Source organism: Ixodes scapularis, unplaced genomic scaffold (assembly GCF_016920785.2).
Source record: "Ixodes scapularis isolate PalLabHiFi unplaced genomic scaffold, ASM1692078v2 PGA_scaffold8__174_contigs__length_109621045, whole genome shotgun sequence".
Taxonomy (NCBI): Eukaryota; Metazoa; Arthropoda; class Arachnida; order Ixodida; family Ixodidae; genus Ixodes; species Ixodes scapularis.
In genome coordinates this window covers 49,178,258-49,203,219 of record NW_024609883.1, presented here as the reverse complement: position 1 = coordinate 49,203,219, position 24,962 = coordinate 49,178,258, and the positions used below count along the sequence as shown (strand labels likewise).

Genomic DNA, 24,962 nt, shown 5'->3' with positions numbered 1-24,962 from the left:
TCCACAGGTTGGCAGGTATGCATGCAAGTGAAAAACATTGCGGGTGAGCCCTGTGCCTTCCTTCGGAAAAGCAGGTTTACTTGCCACATGCGTAAGCACTCTGGTTAATGGCCTTTGAATTGCATACAGTCCCAAATCTCTTGCTTGGAGTAATTATCTAGCTGCACTCTTGTTCACCTGTGTGATGTTAACCTTAGAAATGTGGAGCATGTAATATCCTGTCTTGCTTCAACATGTATGTTTCAAGAGCATTGTAAACCTAATGGTGTTAATATGAAGCTGACTGGCAATGAGCCTTACAGCACCAGCAATGTCCTAGACTGGTTTCCTACATGTATCATGCAGTCTGTTTCGTTTAAAGGGCAACTCCGCTTCATTTTTGATATTTAGAAAACTATGTAGCCCTCTTCAGTATCATATAGGAAGACCCCATATCAAATATTGCGATCTAATTTCGTTTATATATTTAATAAACTGGCCAACAAACCTTCAAGCGAGCCAAGTCGCCGAAATCTGCCAACTCTAGCGTGCGGCGCGAGGCGCAATCATCAGCGCAGTCAATGCCACGGAGTTGGAGCGGCCAACGTTGAACCACTACGTCAGAGGCATGTGTACGTCATTCTCACGTTTTGCTTGTTTTTACTTCTCAGAGCGAAATTGAACGATGACGTCATGAGTTTCTCCTCCCGGTGTTGGCTGACCGGGCGTTCACGTGATCACCGTAACGCGGATGCGCTAGTTTGCGCTGCCCTGCGCGCTTATCGGTCTGTTTCTCCGCTCCCCTTCTCCTCTTTCGTCTTCTCCCCTTCCCTCTCTCCCCTTCCCTCTCTCCCCCGGGCCATCACCATCCACGCCAAGCGAAACGACCTGCCCGCGTCCAATAAAAAAAAAAAAAAAAAAAACCTGCCCGCGTTGCGTGTCCTGTTTCTCGCTCCCTCCCGAACGTCACAAGGCCACGTGGTTCGACGTGACGTGCCATGACTCTGACGACCCGAGACCAATGTTGCCTGACTCAACCGAAGTTTCGGTTTCGGTATCAGCTGGTGTTTAAATTAGGATTACTCAAAAATTATTCCACATTTCGCGAATCCGAAGACGTAGAGTTGTTTAGTAGTACTTTGTGAATGTGAGTCACATGGAAGCCTAAATTTTTCGAAATTGAGCGGAGTTGCCCTTTAAGCCTTTGACCAGAATGCCTCGTTGCATAAATGCAATGGTGAGTGAAGGATGATTTCAAGCCAGCAGTGGTATAGTAGGTCAGTTGTGAGGGCAATTTTTCTTTATACTTCATTACAGTGAGAGGGTCAAGGGTGGAAAAATGAGTTAGCCACACGACAATACAAAGTGATCCATACTTTGGCTCTTCTCCATGGTCTGTCACTGTTGCTCCAGATGTGCTGTTTCAGGGTGGGGCATAAATATGTTTTCGAACATTTACACCCTGGTTGTTTGCTTGTGTTATTCGCAAGAAAGCCTTGCAGAAAATAAAGGCATGACTGGAGTTCTGCTGTTTTTGGGTAGTAGTTGGAACTAAGGTTGCCACGAACCTCCCAATGATCGGGTTGGAAGGTTCCTAAATATTTGGACTTCGCCAAGGTTCAAATTCGAAAAGTTTGCCATTTTAGAACCCCGCTGAGGTTCGAATTCGAATTGTACGATCATGTCAAGGTTTCTGAAAGTTTGAGTTCTAAAATTTTGAATATTTTGACATTCGTTCGAAAAATTAGAACATTTCAAATTTATTTCAGAATAAAGTTAGAAAAGTTTGAACATTCCGATTTTTTTGAGGTGCAAGTTCGAAAAATTTGGAAGTTGCGATTTTTAGTTCGAGGTCTTTGAATCTCACGAAAGGTGATCAAATTCCGCAGTTTCAAACTAAGTTTGTAAGAACTCTTCTAAAAAAAATCGCGAAATGTGCTGCAAATTTTACTGAAACATGGCAATTTCAAGCCTGCAGATCAGGGATCTGTTGGCCCACCGGTTACCCCGGGGCAACCTGCGGAGTTGTGCGCGGGAGAGGCTTTGTGCGGAAGTCGAAAGAAAAAGGTGCGAGGTATTCGGCCAAGGCCAACCCCCAGAGTGATCATTCAGCGCTTTACAAGCGACTTGCCAAGTGCAATTCGAACTCCATTTCACACATTCAAATCTTGCGTTATTTATTTTTGTTGCCTTGAACTTAAGGGGGTGATCTTGGTTTGAACTTCATCGAACTTTAGTTCGAAGTACATTGAACTTCCAAACTCGGCAAATGCGTTGCAAAAGATGGGCGTTGCAAGGTTCGACATTGTGTGACCTCTTCATGACTGCCCTCTACCAAGGTTCAACATGCAACAAAAGACGTCTTGGGTTGTCCTTCGCGGGACATCTGTTCTGTGATATCCTGGTCCTTAGAAAAGGTTCGGGTGTGGGCTAGTATGGTTTTTTGCTTCATGCAAGATATACAGCTGGAGTGTAGTGAGTACACGAAATATGTTGTGCTTCAAAACGTCGCACCGTGTTTCTTTTGGTAGTCACATTTGGTTGATTGGCCGATTTCGGCTCAGGTAGCGCTTCGTCTCCTCAGCCTGTCAGTGTCCAGTGTTAACGTTGAAAGGGCATTCTCGAAGCCCAGGGTCATTAACCGGAAAGAATGAACTGCGATAAACGAGGAGAACCTGGGGAAAATGCATGTGTGTTTACTATAATAAGATCACGTAATCCTGATCTACAGAAGGTGAAGTTCTGTGTTTTTTGGGTACTAATTTGTTTGCACTTCTGGTTTTTTTTTTTACAGTTGCACAGATTTGTCAAATGAAGTGTCTGTTTTTCTCAATGTATCTGTGCCGTTATTTTTTGAGTGATCACAAATATCAGAGCTACAAGGATCATCTGATCCGGTGTCCAATGGTGTATCTTTCATATTCACCGAAAAAAGGTAAACTTTTGTGGGGATAAATATACTACACCGAAAAAAAAACTAAAATTGAATTTTAAAATAAACCGAAAAAAGTAGGCCGAATTTTGAAGAAATAAAAACGAAAACGCAGAACCTTAGATATTCCTCAGGATCGTGTCCGGCACCAGACAAATGTCGACACAACACTCTGGTTGCCGCCGTCGCTCATAGATGGCGGTAGGTGTCCAGAGTGTTGTGTTTGCCGGTTGTCTGCTTGCCGCCGTCGCTTATAGATAGCGGCAACCCCTCCAGCCTCGGCATCCAGGCAACTGTTCGCTGCCGTCGCTCATAGATGGCGGCAACATTTCTTCGGAGGAAGAAGAGCGGCGATGTGCGCAGCAGCGCGAATGGTTCCGCAACTGCCGCGAGGCCGCTATCGCCTAAAGTTCCACTGTCTAAAGTTCCTCCTTCACCAGAGTGGAAAGGCTGAAAGTTTTCTTACATAACTATCGATTAACATATAACTAAAAGCCAATAATATTTTTATACAGTATGGAACAGCTCCCTGGAATCAAATGTTCCATCACCGGTGTTTTTTTTTGTTTTTTTTTCTCCAACCAGTTATTATATAATATTGCCGGTTCAGGAGCTTTGAAAATGCGTGAACATGTGCTTGTCAACTGTCAAATCGAAACCACTTTTTTTTTTTTTTTTATTGTCCGAAACGATTGAAGACGAGGCCTCGACATTACCCTCAAAATTCGTAACTTGTGAACTCAGTATTTGTGAAGTAAAAAAAAAGAATACAATTTCCAAAAGCCGAATTTGAAGTTCCCGCGCGACCCGCGACAGTGCAGTGACGTCAGAGATTCAGTCGTTCTGCAACTCGCGTTTCTCTCACGCCTCCTTGTCGCGTTCGCCCCGTTCGCCCAGTGCGTTCGCCCGTGTCGCTTTCAGTTCAATCCAGAGATTGGCCGGTGGCTGGCGCCACCTGGCAAAAGAGTACATTTCGCTTTACCTTTAATTGTTGTGTACTAATTTAATTAATGTTACGCTCTACCTTTCCTTTGATTTTACCAAACATTACTTTTTTTTACTTAATCTTGTACGTTTAGAGGTAAATGTCCCCAGCACGGTGGTCCCCAGTTGGTGCAAGGGTAGGGAAAGCCAGAGCCGTATCCGGGTGAAGCTACCACCCAAACATTGGGTTGTTTTCTCGTTGTTTGGGCGGTTTGACGGGTTCGGTGCAGGTCCTCTCCTGGTGTCTGGACGGTCTGAACTAGCGTCTTGCGCTCTGAACTTTGGACGCTACAAGAAGTCGCGAGACGCGGCAACGATCTGACGTAGCTGAACACGGACGTCTTTTCGAATGGAGCAGTCCACGGAGCAGGGTAAGCGATCACGGTCTAGAGCTGCGATTGCCAAACAATGCACCGCGGGCTGTCCGGGGACTGCGTTCTATTGTTCAGAGCCGCGGTTCCCAGAAACAGTGTACTGCGGGAGTGGAGCACGATCGCCCCGAGTCCAGAAAAACACTTTTTTTACGTTTTGTATTCCCCGCGTTCCTAAAACCCCGTGTTCAATGATCCCATACACTGTACTGAGTAAAGCTATACGCACTCCGGAGTGCACTTCGGACGGAAATTGCTATACGCACTCGGCGGAGAGCTCATGCCGCTCGGGCCACCCTTTTCGAACGGCGCGTGTATCACTGGGGAGCTCGTTAACACAGCCCCCTAGGGAGGCTCAAGTAAGGGTGGGTGCAACTCCTAGATCGGGGATCACGGGACATGGACGCCATTTAATTGCTAAATTTTGCTGGGAGTCTATGGGGCAAAGGGTCGTTTTCTTTCCTAACTCAGGTTATAAACGCCCATTAAGGTGCTTGAATAATTTACACAAGGTATAAATGAGTACTTTTCCATAGCCATCAGTTTTGTTGCGATAGGTTAAGTATTTTTTAAACGCGAAAAATGGTAAATTCCGTCATCTTGGTCGTTGCTGCTTGTCTGGCAACTTTTCTTTCTTCTCTCGACGTTTGCAATTCTTGGAGCGAGAAGGAAGCGAGAGAGGCTGTGCCAAGGCGTTCGTTGCTTGCAATGGGAGGAGAGAGGAGGAAAGGCGCATGGAGCAACAGAGTTGCAACAGAGCGGGCGCCTGCTCTCATGCAGGCAACATTGGCGCGTATCCTTTCTCGAATCCTCTCCCTCAGGCGCCGCCATTAAATTGCAAACGCTCTCCAGGTTTTGAGTTGCGCCCACCCTCACTAGAGCCTCCCTACAGCCCCCCGCCTGCGTTTACGCCGCTTTGCGGCGACAGTATGCGGCTGCTAATTACAAAACTTAAAGGGGCGATGCAACGATTTTTGTATTTTGCGCAAATACCGCTTAGAACGAATCCCTGACGTTAATGACCTGTGAAATACCCGTTCGTTTTTCACTACACGCAATCGAAGTCGCCGGAAAATATAAAGAAAAACGAGCAGAATTCACCCCCTCAACTCGCAGCCAGAACAAGCGGCCACGTGATCTGGAGCCGATTATGTGCCACCAATGTTGATCATAGCCACGCGCTGGGGTTGGCAAAGCACAGGACACGCGCTGAGTTCCAGACATTGTTATGGCTCGGCTGTTGTCGTCATTGCAGCGATTGGACACGGGACACTACCCGAATGCTTCTCGAGCTATAGATTATCACGAGCCCAATTCGAGTGCCCACGCAATGCTCGGGTCCAATCTATGAGCCGCATTCAAATATCGTCACTGGGCGGTACTGCTACCGCCGAGCTACGTCATCAGGTTTTGCGAAGGAGAGATTGAATGAAAATGCTCGGTTTTGTCCTCAAAATTACAGCGCAACAAAAGAGTTTCTTGGTCAGTGGCTTTGCATGCGAGCATCTGTGAGTCCCATTAGTGCCAGTAAGCTCGTGTAAAGTGAACATCATTCCAATTGAATATTGTTGCACCGCCCCTTTAACCAGTACACGCCGCTTCGCGGCGTCCAGCCGGCAACCCAAGCCCCGCTGTCCCCGACCGCACTTTCGGAAAGGGAGTCCCATACCATTTAGTTTGTCGACGTTTAGTCCGCACAGCCTAAATTTTTAACTTTTAAACATGTATAGTCTGTGGACTATAGCCCGGAAAGTACGGTATTTGGCAGTATTTCAGACCAATGGCGGCGTGGGCAAACTACAGGGGGTGCTTCTTTAGCTATCATCATCATCGTTTGTGATGTCACGGGTAGGACAGACTGCACAGATCACGGATCCCTCGGCTCGTCGACTTGCTTCATGCGCTGTTTGGGTAACGCGCGGCAAAGCCTGTTTCATTCATGCATTGTGTTCATTTGGTGAAGCGGTATTTGTATTAGGACATTTTGCCAAATCTTGAAAACGTGGAATGCATGGTCGTGCTAACGAACACTTTTGGCGCTGAGGTGTCGAAGCGCTGGGATGGCGGTGTGCTGTTTTCTTCCCCGTACAAAAAGCTGGATGATGAAAATAGAATACCCAGCGCTTTACCCCACTACAACATGTACAACGGCGAATAGGGTGTATTTTTTTATTATGAGTCGGAAAAAATAAAACTGAGAAAGGAATGTCTCATCAAACTGAAAATAGGAAAGCGAAATTCAAGAACCGCACGTGTGTAGTAAACACTTCAGTGAAAGCGACTCGGATGTATCCTGTTGGTTCCAATGTGTTGTGGGCGCTGGTCTCTTATTTAGTTCCAAGTTGATTCCTTTTTGAATTTTGTAAACCAGTAAACAAGCATTTCCTCAAAATAACTGGCAGAAAGAAGCGGTGGCTGGCTTTTGGAGTTGTTTCAATTAAACCCCTACTTATTCACCCGGTTGACACGAAACGTGCGAGACTCCGTCGCTATCGAAGTTTTAAATCTAGTAAGTTGGTGGAGCTTCAGTGTCCCAAAAACGAATAACTACCGTTGCTATGTTTAATTTTGTGGACCAAAATGCATATAGTATGTGATGGGCTTCTCAGCGAGCGATTTTAAATTTGTGAACATTCCTGAGTAAAAATTTGATAGAACAAATGAATCAATTGCCTGAATTCGCCAGGCCATGTCCAACAATTTAAGAATTTATAATAATTTCTGCTTTTCTTTGAAGTAGAATTTGCAATGTCACAAACTTCTTTACCAGATATTCGATGCGCTAGCAGCTAAGCTTCAGTTGCTGACGAGACTTGCTTGTTAGCAACTGTCGAGTGACACTTGGATAGAAGCGTCGGTATCTTGAGCTCAATATAGTTAAAACAAGTGTGCAGTGCTTTACAACATAATTGTGTGTGCGTGCACAGCTTGAAGACAACCCGCAATTTACTCTGGTGAATGCAAAATTTTTCTTTACAGCAGCCTCCACAGATCCGAAAAAAAAAAACAACAAGAATCAGAGAAGCTGTGAATAGCCCCGACGCACGGCGCGCAGGGTGTAATGTGAAGCTCTAGGCTTGCTTTTAAACATTTTGAAGCTTTTCCAAAATAAAAAGCAACTTTGAGGCTTTCATTAGAAAGATCATGCACTGGTCTTTAATAAATAATCTGTTTTTAATCGGTATAGATGAAAACTAACATAACCACTTCGTGTTTTGACATAGCGCGTCGTCTGCTCACATCCTACCAGCTCCATCACAGGAGGGCGCCCACAATGTGGCGCCACCAAAATATCTCGTCGCCAATAAAGATGTGGTTTGCCATCCAATTGGCTGGCAAACCACCTGGAATGTCTGTCCTAACAACTAGGTACCATCACTTGTCCAGAAATGCATAGGAGGCTTTGCAACGGGGCTCACAAATCATAGATCACAAGTGGTTGATTTTGATGGGCTCGGTTTGAAAAGGGTTAAGGTATTCTGGCGTTTTCTTTATGTTCCCCAATTTACCTTGTAAATTAACCAAACATACCAACAAACATAGCTGAACTGGTAACCCGAATATTATACCAAAATAATTTTTTTTGTGAAGTTAATAAATGTGCAATTTTGGCCCTCACCGCAGTTCCGTGGTGTCAAATGAGTGCTTTGGAAGCTCGCTCCAGCACCCGCACAGGAGCACAAAACAAATGATTGGCATACTTTGTTTTTTAGACTGTCTGCTCGACCCACCAGCCCGCCTGCCAGTGATGTCATAGCACAGAAAGCGCGCGTATATTTGAATCTTGATTTGGGCATCTTTTTGATTTGCCGATTTCACAATAACTATTTTGGATATTGCGATATTGTCACGGGTGGTGACCAATAAACAATAAATAAACAGAAAGAAATAAACGTTTAATGTGGCGAACTTGTGCCAAAAATAAAAGGGTACAAAAGATAATAACGGAGCGTCGCGGGCGTCGAAATCGGCGTAGCAGCAGAGTCAAACGCTGGGCGAAAACTGACTGCAGATCAGCACGCGGAGTCCCTTATCTACGCGCGTTGGGTTCTGGAACAATCGGCCTAGATTGTTCGGTGACTGGAACATTCAGAACTCGATCTGACGAGAATGGTCTCTAACCCACGAGAATGCAATGAAAGAACAAATAAAAGAGCATTTTACTGACTGGAATCGAACCCAGACTTTCTGCACGACAGTCAAGCACAGTAACCACTCGGCCACGCGCGCGGTCGCTCGCTGACGAGCGTGGCAATATTAAATAGTATACTATAAAGGGTAAAGGCTGGGGATTCAGAAATGATAGCTATTTGGGCACAAGTTTCTTCAGGACGTCCTAATGCATCTAGATGGCGTTCTAGTGGCATCTAGACAGATTAAAAAGTTCTGATATTTACAGATTATTCTCTGTGCATGCTGCTTTAGTGCCATCTAGACATTAAATTCGTAAATATGCAGACATTGTAAATAGCTTTTTTTTTCTTTAATAAATAGGTTTGATGAATGGTTGGGAATAATATTTTTTTCTTCTTTTAATATATGCAGGACTAAGTAAGGGAATCAACAAGCCACGAAGGATGCAAAATCAGCACATGTACATTTGCGTAGAGATAGGTAAAAAACTCGAGAAACAACTTCGGAAGGCACAATGAGGTTTCTGGGGATGTGGACGGAGTGTTACAGTTCAGCCACGGCGGCGTGAGCCCCTAAACATTGGCTTATATATAGGGCTTTGCGTTTTCGGTTTTTATTTTGTCGAAGTTCAGCCTGCTTTTTTCGGTGTTTATTTAAAAATTCAATTTTATGGCTCATTGGATATGTTTTTTGGCGGTGGGGGCAAACTTTTGTCCAAAGCCTAAACAGAAATATGCTACCTCTCCCGCGGCTCTTAGAAGTTTCGTGGTTTTGTTTGCGGCTCTTAGTCCGGGTCAGCCTGGCCACTCCTGGTATATACGCATTTGCAATTATTCTTAATTGCCGATGACAATCACATCGACTTTTCGCCGCAACTGCCACGCCTCCTCATAGTTAAAGAGAAATTCTGCAAAATTTTTCGGGAAAATGTGAAACTTGGTTTTCAGCGCTCCGAGCATAATCTTAAAGATTTGTGACTTGTTTTGGTAATAATCCCTGGTGTACTTGTTTTCGTATTATATCCCCGGGGGGTGCCATACCTGGGATGCCCCCAGAGGTGGCACCCCCCCGGTACCTGGGCCCCCCCCCACCTTTCTGTTACTATGCCACTAGTTAAGTTGTACATAAAAGTGCACCTCATAAATCAGGCATGAGTATGTAAACTATGAATGGGTATTGGAGCAACCTTTGAAAATGAATGGCCTTAGTGCGGTGTCATGTCCTCATCATTACCATGGGAACAAGTGGAGTTTGCAAAGTCGTAAAAAATTCTCATTGTTTTGCACAAAATTTTTGACATGATAACTAGAAAAGGGATACGGTGGAAAAATGTTCTCGTAAGACCCATGCTGCCTGATGAACACAGGAATCTGCAATTCTGGATCAAAATTGACTAACCTCTGATAATTTGCTTCCTTTGGTGGCTAAGGAACAAACTGGTTTCATGGCAAAACTAGTGTGTAAGCATATCTTCTCATTAGTGACAAGGCCTATAAGAATGAGCATCTTTTAATGTAATCTGGTAGGGACACTTGCACCCATTTTAACTGGACCGTGTTCTGACACGTGCCAAGCAGCATCACAGTATTCAAGATAGTAACTTTCACTAAACAAAAACAATAGATTGCATTTTTAGGAAAATTAAACAGTTCAACTTGCCTGAACCTGATATTGTAAGATTGTTTGGAGGTATGGGAGAGGTCACACTATAAAGACAGTCGCCATGAGGTTTTAATGTGTCGTTTGAGAACTAGGCATTCACGTGTGACCCTTTGACATCTTCTTTGTGGTGAGGACACTCCAGTCCGCAAGCTTTCCGGTGAATTGCTAACTATATTGCACTGTCTATGGCACTGCAGATTCTTTGATGAAGAACATCAAGCAAATTTCTCTTCACTTTCAGGATACTGTAAACAACTTAATTTTCGCGAAAACCTAATTTTCGGGAATTTCGCGAAAAATAGATCGCGCAAACGATTCCGGTAAAATGTGAACACAATGCAATCTATATTGAGATCCCACTGCGTTGCAAAACTTAGAACCTGTGAATTATTCTAAAAAATTCAGCTTTGACCTAAATCGGAAAATATTGAGCCCGCGAAAAATAAGTCATTTACAGTGCAACTCACTTATAACAATACCACATATAACGATGAACCGCTTAAAACGATCAGTTTCTAGAGTTTCTAGACTTTAAATGATCAGATCCTAGTCCAGATAAAACGATAATCGGTTATAACGATTGAAATCTCGGGTTTTCTCATTACTGTTAGAAGTGGGTTGCACTGTACGGTATCTTCCATTTCATTCAGCCTTTCTGCTGGTAGATGAACCTTTAGTTCCTTTTGTTCACATCTTAGACTTTCTTAAACTGGCTACCTGGGCAAGTTATAGATCTACATAGTAATTCCTTTCTTTTACTATAGACTCTTTTAATTAGTTCTTTGGCATATCATGGCCTATGCTGCTTTTTGTGCCATCAAAAATCTTAATAATTATCATCATCACCATGTTCTGACATGCGCCAAGTGGCACCTTGGTTTTCAAGATAGTAACTTTCACCGAAGAAAAATAATAGATTGCATTTTTAGGAGAAAGTAAACAGTTCAACTTGCCTGAACCTGATATTGTAAGATTGTTAAAGGGCAACTCCAGTCAAAATTAAACTGAAATAAATTGCTGGTATCGCTTTAGACACAAAATATGATAGCAGCAGAAATATTACGTCTAGGTGAAGTCTCGTGCTCCACGAAAACCAATAATAAAGATGCGACCAGCTTCACTTCAGCAGGCGGCCAGTGGGTTAGCTGTTTGCCAAGCAACACTGGGCTACAACATAACATTGGTTCTTTGGTTCTTCAAACACCCACCTGCAAGCAGACATACAACAAGCAAAAACACTTGCAAACAACCATAATGGCGTCTGAAACTCCTGCCACTTAATTGTACGATTGAACAATTAATGAAGAGTATTCACTTACTCCTTTTATGTATACCATTGATATTAATTTCTGCAAGAAAAAAAGCAAATAAATACTCGGGGTCAACCTTTTGTGGCATTTTAGTACTGAAGACTCCACGTGCACAGCTTTCATCGGTTGTCAAGGTGTATGAGCGCACGGGCACCCATAGCCTTGTATTCATGCTACAGAAACTTGTCCCCAAGTGTAGCAATGCAACCACGCTGCACGCCTTGTGCTGGCCCCCAGTGACCAGCACCGAATGTGCCGCAGCAATGACGCGAAGCCTGATGACCAGTGTTGCCGTCCATCTTGGGTAGTTTCATTTTTGCCATAGATGCCTGTAACCAAACCCGTGATATTTACTAAACTACACGGTGTCGATGTAAGAGATCTACTTTGTATTTCGGGGACACTGATTGAGCTAAAAACAGTCGTAATCCCAAATTCTAAAATATTGGCTGGAGTTGCCTTTAATTGAAAGTATTTTAGTGTTACCATGAACTGAATCCAATGTTTGTTAAGAAGTGAAACCACGGTCTGTGAGCAAAGTATTGTGCAAAGTGATATGACTGCTCATTTCTGAGCCAAATGGTTATCGTAGTTGTGTTTTATACGTGTTCATAATTATAAACATACGGGTTTTTCTTTTTAGGGGAACGAGCTGCACCGTTGCGAGAGACCAGCCGCATGTTGAAAGCCACTGAGGACATTCTTTTCAGATGCTGTTTTTGCACCCATGTCACCGCAGATCCGCGTGGGCTCGCTAGCCACCTTCTTGCCCATGGAGACGAAGAAAAACCCAAGGGCCAGCATTGTTTTTCAGTCCTTAGATCTAGGTCCATATTGAGCAGTCCTGTTGTGATCGATGGACCTGGTACGTCATTGAACTGTCCTAGCACCATGGATGCGCCCGAAACCTTCACCCAGCTTGTATACATTCCAATTCACATGGCTGAAAAACTCTATAAGTGTGAGCTGTGCCCCCAAATTTTCAGAAGACTTGAATTTTTGACAATTCATTTTAGAGAGCACACAGGTGAAAAACCGTACAAGTGCAAGCGTTGTCCCGAAAGGTTTTCGTCTAGTCATAGCTTTGCTAACCACACTCGAACGCACATAAATGAAAGACCTTACAAATGCGAGTTATGCCCTGAAAGCTTTGTTTATCCTAGGAACTTGACAAGGCACATTCAAACACACACTGGTGAAAAACCTTACAAGTGCAAGCAATGCCCTAAAGCCTTTGCTCGGAGGGATACTCTTAATGACCATATGCAGATGCATGAAAGTGGAAAACGCTACAAGTGTGAGCATTGTGCTGAAACTTTTCTTCGGAGATCCATTCTTATCGGGCACATACTATTGCACAGGGATGAAAACCCTTACAAGTGCAAGCTATGCCCTAAGGTCTTTAATTGCCATGGAACACTGACTAAGCACATTCAAAAACACACTGGTGAAAAACCTTTCAAGTGCAAGCTGTGTCCCAAAACCTTCGATGGAAGCTTTAACCTGAAGTGCCACGTTCGAACACACACGGGTGAAAAACCTTACCAGTGCGAGCATTGTCCTCGTGCCTTTGCTTATAAGAACAGTTTGATTATGCACAGTGAAACACACACTGGTGAAATGCCATACAAACGCAAGCAGGGCCCTGAGGCGTTCACTCGGCTTGAGGTGTTGACCAATCACATTGAATTGCACGAGGATGACAAGCCTAATCAGTGCCCCATATCCTTTGCTCAGAGCGATTCGCTTGATGGCGATGTTCAGACATTTAACCATAAAATATGTTACAAGTGCGAGCATTGTCCTAAAGTTTTTGCTTGGAAACATGCTCTTGTCAACCATGTTCGAACACACACAGGTGAAAAACCTTACAAGTGCAAGCAGTGCCCTAAAGTCTTTGCCCGGAGTGATACTCTCAGTAACCACATGCAGACGCATAAAAGTGAAAAACGCTACAAGTGTGAGCATTGTGCCAAAACCTTTGTTCGGAAATCCTATCTTATCCGCCACATACTATTGCACAGGGATGATAACCCTTACAAGTGCAAGCATTGTCCCAAAGTCTTTGCTTGGAAACATGGTCTTGTCAGGCATGTTCGAAAACACGCAGGTGAAAAACCTTACATGTGCAAGCAATGCCCTGAAGCCTTTACTCGGAGTGATACTCTTAGTGACCACATGCAGACAACACATGCATGCAAATAAAAGTGAAAAACGCTACAAGTGTGAGCATTGTGCCAAAACTTTTGTTCGGAGATATGGTCTTATTAGTCACGTGCAAGAAAAGCACACTGGTTAAATTTCTCACAATTGCAAAGCAGGCCCAAGTTCTTTGGAATGTTTATCGAATCCATCACTCGAGCATGTGTGTTACAATTGCTGGCCATCTCGGAACAATTATTGATTTGTCTTGCTTCAGCAGGCATGTGTAAACATGTAAACATCACAAATGATAAAAAAATTTGTTTAAATGATCTAGATATGACAAATTTTTTAAAACTGTTTTTCTACAGGAAAAAAATATTTTTTCCCACAATGTTTATGCTGTTAGACATAATTTGGATGGAGATCACTGCCTGCTCTAAGCCCTGCCCACAGAAAAACGGTCCCACCCATTACTAGAGTGTCTTGGCTGTTCGGCCGTACATGCTCGCAAGCCTAGGCTCCCTGAGACGCCGTCCGGTGCATCTGGTCTGGCATCTGACGCTGCCTGCTAGTCGTGCGGGCAGACGAGTGGCAGCCTCCGGCATTGTTTGGTAATCTACCACCGTTTATCATTGTCTGCATTATACCTAGAAGTTGTGGTGTGGCATGAAAAATCATTGTGCGGTCCTCATTACCTTCATATTTGATGCTTGCTTGCTTAATATAAGTGTACAAAAGTTTCTCGGAGATAGTGTAGGAAACTACCGACGAATATTGCCGCGTGTGTGGAGGAGTTGGCAACGCGGCTGCCACTTGGAGGAACAAAGTTCAAACCCCACTCGGCCTGCTTCATTTGTACATCTATCAATGTTTTTATGGAAAGTCTTAACCCGTTCTTTGCTGTTGCCATGTGTTCTGGTTTTGAACATTCCTGAATGTACAGCGTGTACAAGAGGAGCGGTAACATTCTGCTTTGGCACAGTGACCCTTCCGTCACCAACTCGGGATACTCAGTACCCTTTGTTTTCATCCGTAAACACAAGTTTGCCTCATTAAACATTCACCTGCAGTTTTACATTCATTTACCCTTTTCCATCCATAACAAATCACTAACACAAGCATTTAGTGTAAGATTATGGAACACATCCTTTATAGTAACATCATTACTCATGTTTTCATGCTTTGCATGCCTCACACACAAATCCTGTCAGGGTTATTTTTGTAGCACTCGTATAGTTTTCATTTATGACTTTGCTACAGATATCGACAAGCGATGGAGTGTTCATTGAGTGTTTCTTGATTTCAGTACAGCTTTTGATGTCGCTCTTCATGATCTCTCAATGTCTAAGTTCCGCCTTTATACAGTTGACGACAAACTTTGCAAATTAGGCTACGAGTGGTATTATCTAAAAAAGCAGGATGTGGTTTTTAATGGTTTCCAGTCCAAGACGGTTGATGCCACTTCGTGCATACTTCAAACCTCTTGACTATGACCACTCTTGTTCCCATTTTGCATAAATGATGTTGCTGTTAATGTTTGAAATTGACAGTCGTCTGCATGGGTCAACAGTGTACATAAGAATGTGATTTTAGAAAAATACTGATAGCATTGAATCGTGTGGATTGTGTGCAAATGACAATCTAAAGAAAGCTGCGCATGTCATCTTTATAAAAAAAAAAGTATCAGCCCTGGCATTTATTTATATTTGTAAATAAATAACGAAAGTGGAAACTGAATGAATTTAAATATTTGGGTATACCTTTATCTCCCACCTGTGATGTAGCAACCATGTTTGCTATATCTCCCTGAAAGCCTCATTGGTGATTGGGTTTTTACGTCGCAATTTTAAGCTACCGCAACTTATTTTTCACATGATCATTCCATTCTTGGATATACATGAGTTGCTTGACCTTTGTACTGTATTTTCTGCCCAAATTATTGAGAAAGGTCAAAATCTGGCTTGAATGTTTGTTTCGGAAAATTACGATTAGTCACTAAGTAGGCCAGATTGTAAACATAGGCAATTACTAAACGATCCTAGGAAACTCCCGTCTCAAAGTTTTTCACTATATTTATAATAAAAAGATTGGTGTAAACAAAAATAAGCATATGAAAAGCCCTTTTCTAGACATTGCTAGAAACTACTTTAAGAATAGAGAAGTTGCATTTTGCGGTAACATACTGCAACACTTTTTGTTGTAGAAGCTGCGTGTGATTTCCGTCACACAGTCATCACATTCAATGATGCCCTCTTTATGCACCAAGTATGTAATTCATCTGTTAATGTGCATTCACCCTACTGTATTATCAAGTGGAGAAGCTGGTAGTTAAATCAAGTAATAAGGGTACGCTAATGTCATATATGGAAAATAAATATTTTAAAACGAAGGACGTCTCGCGTGAAACAAAGGTGTTCGAGAGTTATGGTCTGTGCTGAACAAATTTTATTTTAACACCAATATAAGTCACCTTTATTGAATTCACAGTGTGTTGCAGGTTAGAATACCAGGACAAGTGCCTAGGTTGTTTGCACATGACGTCAATTCGCCATTTTGTTGTTAGTTTGTTTTTTCAAACAAATTTACTACATTGAAGGATTACATCGTAACCGATTGAGATGATGTCAGCGGTGCTCTACGCATTTGAGGGGACTTGTAAATCCTTGGAATGCTCGAGTTTGGCACACCCAGACAGCGCACAACAACAAAATGGTGGACGAAATTACGTCAGTGAAAACACACTCCACTTTAGCAAAATGGTTGCTGTGCTAAAGCAGTCTCTTTTCTAAAAAAAAAAAATTCTACTCCAAATCGCCGTGTTTTCCCATTAACAACGTGTTGCATTGTCTTGGAGTGGTGGAACTGCTGCGCTAATTGCGCCAAACTGTGCCAGAATGAATAACCTGCTAGATGCTGCCCGAAAGGCTGTATTTCTGCACAATTTGCTCCATGTCTGTGCCGAAAAGGAGCTTTTCTTAAAAAGGAAACAAAGTGTTTGGCACGTGGCATTGTTGGCGATGCCTCTGAGAATTAATGAAGAAAGTAGAGTTTTTTTTTTTTTATAGGGCTGCATGAATATTCTAATTTTCTAATAGTATTTCTGAATAATCTGTTATTTGATAATAATGCAATTAATGCAAAGGTGCAAGCGAGGTGGGCAAGAATGACGATCATCCCCGGGAGAAGCTAGGGGAACACAAAGCTCCAAGCACAGCTAGGCGATTGGTGCTTAACCGAAAAAATCCGCCTGGTCCTGGTTAGCTCGGTTGGTAGATCGCTCCACTGGAACTGGAGAGGTCCGTGGTTCGATCAGGAACAAGCGAATTGCCTGGTCCTGAATCCCAACACTCCAACAACTGCAATTTTTTCTACGGGCTAACTTTCAAAGAGATTATATAAAACTTTCTGACATGAAAGCTCGAAATTGTCTGCTCCAAAGGTGGAAATTTCTGCTCCAAACAGTGTTGAGAAGTACTTAAAGTACTACTTTAAGTAGATTTAGGAAACTTGTACTTTACTTGAAGTACATCTGGTACTTTCCGAGGAAAGTACAATTCCCGACTTCAAAGTACATTCCCCAAATTTAGTTTTGTCAAATTTGTATCACGACATGCTGCTTTGTCAATTCCGAAGAAATACTGGGAGGGATATTCTATCTACTCTTACCAGAAATGTGAGCAGACGACGCTTCGCTCCGTTTTTTCTGGGGGCAGCTTTCACGTAGCTTTTTGAACTATCGCTACTTCTCGGTCGGTCAGCGCAAGAAAGGAGGTTTAAAATATTAGGAGAGCAAAATTAATCATAATGTAGCACCCGAGATTGTTTTGCGGAAAAATTAAATTTTCAAGTTGAAGTAAAAGACAACAGAAAACAACGTCAAAATGTTTTGAGAGATTATCTTTTGTCTTTTCCTTCTATTTGAAAGTTCCTCAATTTTTTAGCACCCCAATCTCAGGTGTCACATTATAATTAATTATCAACAGCTCGCTTGCACACTCGCTGTTTTTTTTTCATTAAGAAGAGGACACTCCTTTATGAAAGGGTAGCTTGCGGAAGCTACGGGGCTGATGTCATGCTCTCTCCTAGTGCAACAATCCAGCGCCAGGGGTGCAACAATCCAGTGCAAGGGGCGCCAAATTCAGAAGAGAGACTTCTGAATTTGGCTCCATTCCTGAAAATAACTGCTCTGTGGCCACTTGACTTTATTGAATATTTGCCGCTGTCCTTGAAAATAAGTCATGCACCCCTGATTATCCCTGGGCAATGCATACCTTTTAAAACAATCACTGTATAGGGTAATAGAAGGGCATCATGAAAGATTGTGTTAGAATACTTGTGCTTTACTTGCAAAGTACATTGTATTTACAGTACTTTACTTCAAGTACGTGGCACTCAGTGTATTTAATACTTGAAGTACATCACGTCTCATTTATTTTGTACTTTACTTGAAGTACCCTTTAGATGTACATTACCGAACACTGGCTCCAAAACCCACTCTCCCCTGCTACAAGAGCTGCTTCAAATCATCACTTGTGAGTTCCACCGCTGATCTTGTCTTCATAAAAAAATACTGCAATTTGAAATGTAGCTTCCAGACTGACATTTTTGTCGCAGTACGCAGTCTTGCTCCTTCGTTATGTAAAGAACTTCTCACAACATAAATCTTTTTTTCTTTTTTTTTTTTTAATTTGTGCCCAAGTGCAAGTTTTAGATTTCTGACACTATAAGCACATCCATTAAGTGTGCTTATATACACCCGATAGTAGTTTGAAGCATCAGCATGCATCCGTCATGTAACGAGTCTGCCTTCGTTCGGAAATTTGTTGGAAAGATTAAAGCGTTACTTCTCGTCGGTTACATTATGATGTGTTCAGCTCCTAAACCGAGTGTGCAAACGGAGGTGTGTTCATGATCTTTAACTCTGGTGACTGGGAAGGAACTTGAAGATATTATAAGGGATAGAAAAAAGGTGACAGACAGCATCTCAAATTTGGCTAACAAACTTTTTTTCGTACCACGCTTTTCTGTCCACTTCCCAAGGTCGCCCACAATGCAAAAAAACAAACGAACAAACAAGATTTGTCCTTCAGGTCACCCAATTTCTAAGCCAGTTCGTTCCAAACATACCAAGGCTCAAAACAATATCGGTAGGAGTGGGAGGGACCCAACCGAAACTGTCCAGCAAAATTAAGTTCTCCGCATACGGACGTTGCTGATCCACACATACTGTACATGGGCGTCGGCAGGGAGGTGCAAAAGGGGCACCTGCCTTTTAAAAAAATCACTGTATAGGGTAATAGAAGGGCATCATGAAAGATTGTGTTAAAATACTTGTGCTTTACTTGCAAAGTACATTGTATTTACAGTACTTTACTTCAAGTACGTTGCACTCAGTGTATTTAATACTTGAAGTACATCACGTCTCATTTATTTTGTACTTTACTTGAAGTACCCTTTAGATGTACATTACCCAACACTGGCTCCAAAGCCCACTCTCCCCTGCTACAAGAGCTGCTTCAAATCATCACTTGTGAGTTCCACCGCTGATCTTGTCTTCATAAAAAAATACTGCAATTTGAAATGTAGCTTCCAGACTGACATTTTTGTCGCAGTACGCAGTCTTGCTCCTTCGTTATGTAAAGAACTTCTCACAACATAAATCTTTTTTTCTTTTTTTTTTTTTAATTTGTGCCCAAGTGCAAGTTTTAGATTTCTGACACTATAAGCACATCCATTAAGTGTGCTTATATACACCCGATAGTAGTTTGAAGCATCAGCATGCATCCGTCATGTAACGAGTCTGCCTTCGTTCGGAAATTTGTTGGAAAGATTAAAGCGTTACTTCTCGTCGGTTACATTATGATGTGTTCAGCTCCTAAACCGAGTGTGCAAACGGAGGTGTGTTCATGATCTTTAACTCTGGTGACTGGGAAGGAACTTGAAGATATTATAAGGGATAGAAAAAAGGTGACAGACAGCATCTCAAATTTGGCTAACAAACTTTTTTTCGTACCACGCTTTTCTGTCCACTTCCCAAGGTCGCCCACAATGCAAAAAAACAAACGAACAAACAAGATTTGTCCTTCAGGTCACCCAATTTCTAAGCCAGTTCGTTCCAAACATACCAAGGCTCAAAACAATATCGGTAGGAGTGGGAGGGACCCAACCGAAACTGTCCAGCAAAATTAAGTTCTCCGCATACGGACGTTGCTGATCCACACATACTGTACATGGGCGTCGGCAGGGAGGTGCAAAAGGGGCACCTGCCTTTTAAAAAAATCACTGTATAGGGTAATAGAAGGGCATCATGAAAGATTGTGTTAAAATACTTGTGCTTTACTTGCAAAGTACATTGTATTTACAGTACTTTACTTCAAGTACGTTGCACTCAGTGTATTTAATACTTGAAGTACATCACGTCTCATTTATTTTGTACTTTACTTGAAGTACCCTTTAGATGTACATTACCCGCTCCAAAACCCACTCTCCCCTGCTACAAGAGCTGCTTCAAATCATCACTTGTGAGTTCCACCGCTGATCTTGTCTTCATAAAAAAATACTGCAATTTGAAATGTAGCTTCCAGACTGACATTTTTGTCGCAGTACGCAGTCTTGCTCCTTCGTTATGTAAAGAACTTCTCACAACATAAATCTTTTTTCTTTTTTTTTTTAATTTGTGCCCAAGTGCAAGTTTTAGATTTCTGACACTATAAGCACATCCATTAAGTGTGCTTATATACACCCGATAGTAGTTTGAAGCATCAGCATGCATCCGTCACGTAACGAGTCTGCCTTCGTTCGGAAATTTGTTGGAAAGATTAAAGCGTTACTCCTCAGTTACATTATGATGTGTTCAGCTCCTAAACCGAGTGTGCAAACGGAGGTGTGTTCATGATCTTTAACCCTGGTGACTGGGAAGGAACTTGAAGATATTAGAAGGGATAGAAGAAAGGTGACAGACAGCATCTCAAATTTGGCTAACAAACTTTTTTTCGTACCACGCTTTTCTGTCCTCCCAAGGTCGCCCACAATGCAAGAAAACGAACGAACAAACAAGATTTGTCCTTCAGGTCACCCAGTTTCTAAGCCAGTTCGTTCCAAACACACCAAGGCTCAAAACAATATCAGTAGGAGTAGGAGGGACCCAACCGAAACTGTTCAGCAAAATTAAGTTCGCATACGGACGTTGCAGATCCACACACACTGTACATGGGCGTCGGCAGGGAGTGCAAAAAAGGCACTTGCCCCCCCCCCCCCTCCCCCCCCCCAAACCAGAGTGCCTACCCCCCCGTCCCTTCCCCAGCTCTCTCGGCTACGGGGGATCGAATGACGTCGTGAAATTGCTTTTCTAGCAAGTGGAGAAACTGAAAGCTATCCAAAAAATAAAATCCACACACTTTTGTTTCCTTGGATCCTTCAGCAATAAACACAAAAAAGAATAAGGTCTCCCCTCGGTCAGTTGCGATCAGCCGTGCCCAGCTGGCAAAAAAAAAAAAAAAACAACTTAGGGAGGAACATTTACTTCCTGTGTTGTGAAGAATCGCAGGCATTAGGGCAAAGGTCAGTCAAATGCGCCCAAAAGAATTGTCTTCTCCGGCTTCGGCATTTTTTTTTTTTTTGGGGGGGGGTTCGACCCCTCAAATCAAATTCCTGTCTACGCCACTGCTCATGCCAGTGCGGTATATGTGCCTCTGGGTTTTTCTTCTCCTTCGCCCGTAGCATGTTGCAGTCATGGGAAAGGAGAAGAGGTGGGGTCAAAATCGGGTCCAGGCGTCCTCTTTTGGATAATGCAGTTCTGCGAAGCTTTGTTCGTACCATGTCAACAACGATACTCCCCCGGGCCATAACTCACGCGGGAGAGGCGTGTCAGACCGTCCTCGTTGACACCCACCGTGTTCACACGCGTGACACTCGAATATCTGTGACAGGGTGGCACACTTTGCTGTTGCTGTTGCTGGCTCTCTCTTCTTGGCCCAGTTGCTTGAAAGATCCACATTCTGCACCCAATCCCGCTTTTTTATATAACCGTGGGCTGATATGGGGGGTGGGGGGTCAGGAGTGAAAATGGACACCAGCTTTTTTAAACGGAAAGCTGACAGTGATAATGACAATCCATCTTGTGCAACGAAGAAGCATGTGACCTCGGAGCTGTTTCATGACATGGAATCTATCGATGCACCTGCTGTCTCCGTCACTCCTGATCATCCTCCGGCTTTAAACAGCCAGCTGGACATTGGCTCTGCCCTCAACTCGACTCTCACAGGTATGTCAAACTCGTCTTCAACTGGAGTATTCATGCAAAATTGAGCATGATCAGATATATAGCAACCAATATAAAGATACGAACCAGCGGGCTAAAATTTTACTCCAGTTCTGAAATGAGACGGAGCGAGCATGGCAAGCTAAGGGAACTCGCGTCGAGGAAATACGGAATTAAAACTTGTTGTTGGCCTAGTTGGTTCATGATTCAGTAAGGAGGTTTTTTTGCGCGACACAGGGGACAAGTACAAGCGAGTAGACACGGACAAGCGCAAACTTTCAACTACTTTATTCGTGCGCAATCGACCACGAACATCCAGAAAGAGCATGCGCAGCACGCTACACAGACGAGAAAAAAACCGAAAATAGATAGTAAAGTCATCCACCAAGACACATTCCACGATAGTCATTATCGAACCAGCAACCCGGATAAAAACTGCACTTCACTTTCAAACAAAGAAACCGAGGTATCGCTGACACAGTCATGGTTCTTCTTTATATAAAAAGCTTCCATCAATTCTCTGGCTGTGCTGTCTTTGCTTCTACCCAAGATCCTAATCTCCCGAAATCGCGCATCACACCCACAGTCGGCACAGTGAGTAGGCAAGTGTGCATTGCCTTTTCGACATTTTCCCTTTTTATGAACGGAACGGATCTTGATCCTTCCCCTCTCATCCTGTCTAAAACTTTTTTTTTTTTTTTTTTTTTTTTACCAAGGACTTGATTATTTTGGCGAATGGCAGCTCTGTTTTGAAAATACTTCTTTTCTTCTTTTCTAATAACTATATTTTTAACATAACCAATTTCTAACCTTCAAGTTCCTTCCCAGTGTGAGGGTTTAAACATCACGAATAAAACGCACCAGCTCGCCTGCTCTTTGACCCTTTTTTTTTGTGCTGTGTTCGTGTCTTTCTGCAGAGTTGTGTTTCATATACCGAGCAGCGACTTATACCCAGCACTGACCTATGGAACGAGCTCAAAGGAGGCTCATCAGAGGTCTGATGCATGTTGAATGTGTCGAATTGCCGGGATTCTATGTGAACTTAATTAATGAATGTGTTTACAGTGTCAGATAATTAAAATATGCACTTGGGCACAAACAAAAATATTACGACAGCTTTATGAAACTTAAGAGAAATCGAGGCCGCGGGCTGCGGAATAATTCTTTCGCTAACCACAAGCAGACACATAAAAGAGTAACAATTGAAAATCAGCGTGTTTGCGAATAGATACGAATACTTGAAGGGGTCCTAGGTGTTTTATCCTTTCAAGTATTTGTACACAAGAGAGTTTTAGTGAGCAAGTGCATGAGAACTACACTCTGGAAATACCCCAGTGTTCTCCTATTGAGTGGCCGACGTGCACTGGCACGTTATAAAGGAGACGGTGCGGCATGTGCGGCGCCTCAACCATCTCGGTACAACAGGCCAACAACAGGTTCCAACATTGCCATTACGGCACATAGAGTTACGAGATGACACGGAGCTTTTGAAAAGAAACCTGAACTATCGAAGCAAGCATGTCAAATCCTTAGAAAATTATACATTACAGACTCGTGTCCCGTTAAAGGAACCGTAATAAAAACTTTTGGTAGATCGTCCGGTAGAACCAGGACCCCACTTGGCACTCCCGTGGGGAAGCTCAGTGCGTATCTATGGTGGCTAGCGTATCTTCGGTGCCTGTTGGAGGTAGGTGCCCATGGCTGATGCCATGCCATTCACGAAGTAGTTGAATGCGTTTAAAAGTTAGTAGGTTTTAAGTCTCTCAAGTATACGGACCCACGATACCTTCGGTAGATATGTAATTTCTTTGAGGAACTAGTGGTCATTCTTTTCATCCAAGGGATCAAGAAAGCATGTCGACCCCGTACAAGTAAATTTCAGGAGGCACCACGGTTGGTCCTTGGCGGTGGAATTTCTAAAGTTCTTCACTGCGGGTCCTCACAAAGATTTTTTTTAAACTTTCAGCAATGGTGGTATCACGGGTTGAGAGTCGCAGTCCCTGGATGATCGGCTTCACAATAAGGATGCTTGCCTACAGCTTTCTGACATGAAAAATTAAAGTTCTAACACTGCTCGTATATAGCAAAACTAGAATTACTCGCGCGTCGCAGGCCTAACCTTATGCTGCTGTTCTGCGACGATCATCCAGATGACAGCCATTTTGATTGGCACCAGGGGTGCTATGTTGCGCTTTTTGGACTCCCAGGAGACTAGGGAGAAGGAAGTGACGTCAACGACTAGAGCAAACGCAGATTGGATGTTGACAGAAGAAAACGAAATCAACACCCAATCTGCGTTTGCTGTGTCGTTGAGGTCACTTCCTTCTCCCTAGTCTCCTAGGAGTCCAAAAAGCGCAACATAGCACCCCAGGTCACACCCTGTGCGGGGTGCCAGTTCGCTTGCTTCTTTCACAGGGGATGCAATGATGTCAGAACGCCAAGAATTTATTGGCTGATTGAAAAAAAAAAAAAAAAATAGCGGGTAGACCTTAAGGCATCTAGCATTGAGGTCTACCCACTATCCTTTCAATCAAAGCTAATCCGAGCTCTGCGTCGTCCTGAAGTCACCGCCTCCTGCTCCTGCGTAAAAAGCAGACGACTTGCTCTCCACATAGGTCGTGAAAGTTGCAAATAGCCAACCAAAATCATAACACCCCCCCTCCCCCGGGAAGTTCGCCCACTTCGCTTTTGTTTACCTCTGAACACCAGGCACCAGGCCCCAGCATGCGGCTGCAGTGATGCTGAGCTCCCCGCGTAAAAGGCAAGTGAATTCCCAAATCGGCGCGGATCTCTGGGTGTTATACATGCCTTGCGCCTGACGTCACACCGCGATGCCCCGCCCCCGATCGCCATTGCTCAGTACCACCGGAGGACCGGAGAAGCTACAAAGCGTAGTCGACGGCGTGTTTCGTCCGACCGTGACGCGTTTATTCAGTTTGAGAGCATAGGTTTTTCTTTTTTTTTGTGTTTGTTGTTTTTCGAACAATTTGTAAACAAATCGTTTTAATCTATTTTTACCAGCGCCTACGGGCTAAATATGCCGTCGCCGGGGGAGCGGACGTTGCCGCTCTGCGGAGATTTCTTCGACGTGCTCGTTGGGCCTACGAGAGCGAGATACGCGAAGGAGGTGGAACTTTGCGACGGCGAGGATCCCTACAAACTTCGCGTCGGCGTGGACACGACAT

General features: G+C 43.4%; 1 protein-coding gene across 1 annotated transcript; it reads left to right on the top strand.

Annotated features, from left to right (window-relative positions):
• Positions 1 to 4,062: 4,062 nt before the first annotated feature.
• On the top strand, positions 4,063 to 14,158 carry LOC115311228 (zinc finger protein 660). The gene is made up of 2 exons (XM_040209573.3): positions 4,063 to 4,266; positions 12,016 to 14,158. The coding sequence occupies exons 1-2, from the start codon at positions 4,245 to 4,247 to the stop codon at positions 13,575 to 13,577; spliced, it is 1,584 nt and encodes a 527-aa protein (XP_040065507.1). The 5' UTR covers positions 4,063 to 4,244; the 3' UTR covers positions 13,578 to 14,158.
• Positions 14,159 to 24,962: the final 10,804 nt, after the last annotated feature.

What these genes read in the sequence shown, in the direction of transcription:
- LOC115311228 (XM_040209573.3), top strand. Translation starts at nt 4,245, where the DNA reads ATGGAGCAGTCCACGGAGCAGG. An exon ending in GGAGCAGTCCACGGAGCAGG is followed by an intron (nt 4,267 to 12,015) that starts GTAAGCGATCAC and finishes TTTTCTTTTTAG; the next exon opens with GGGAACGAGCTGCACCGTTG.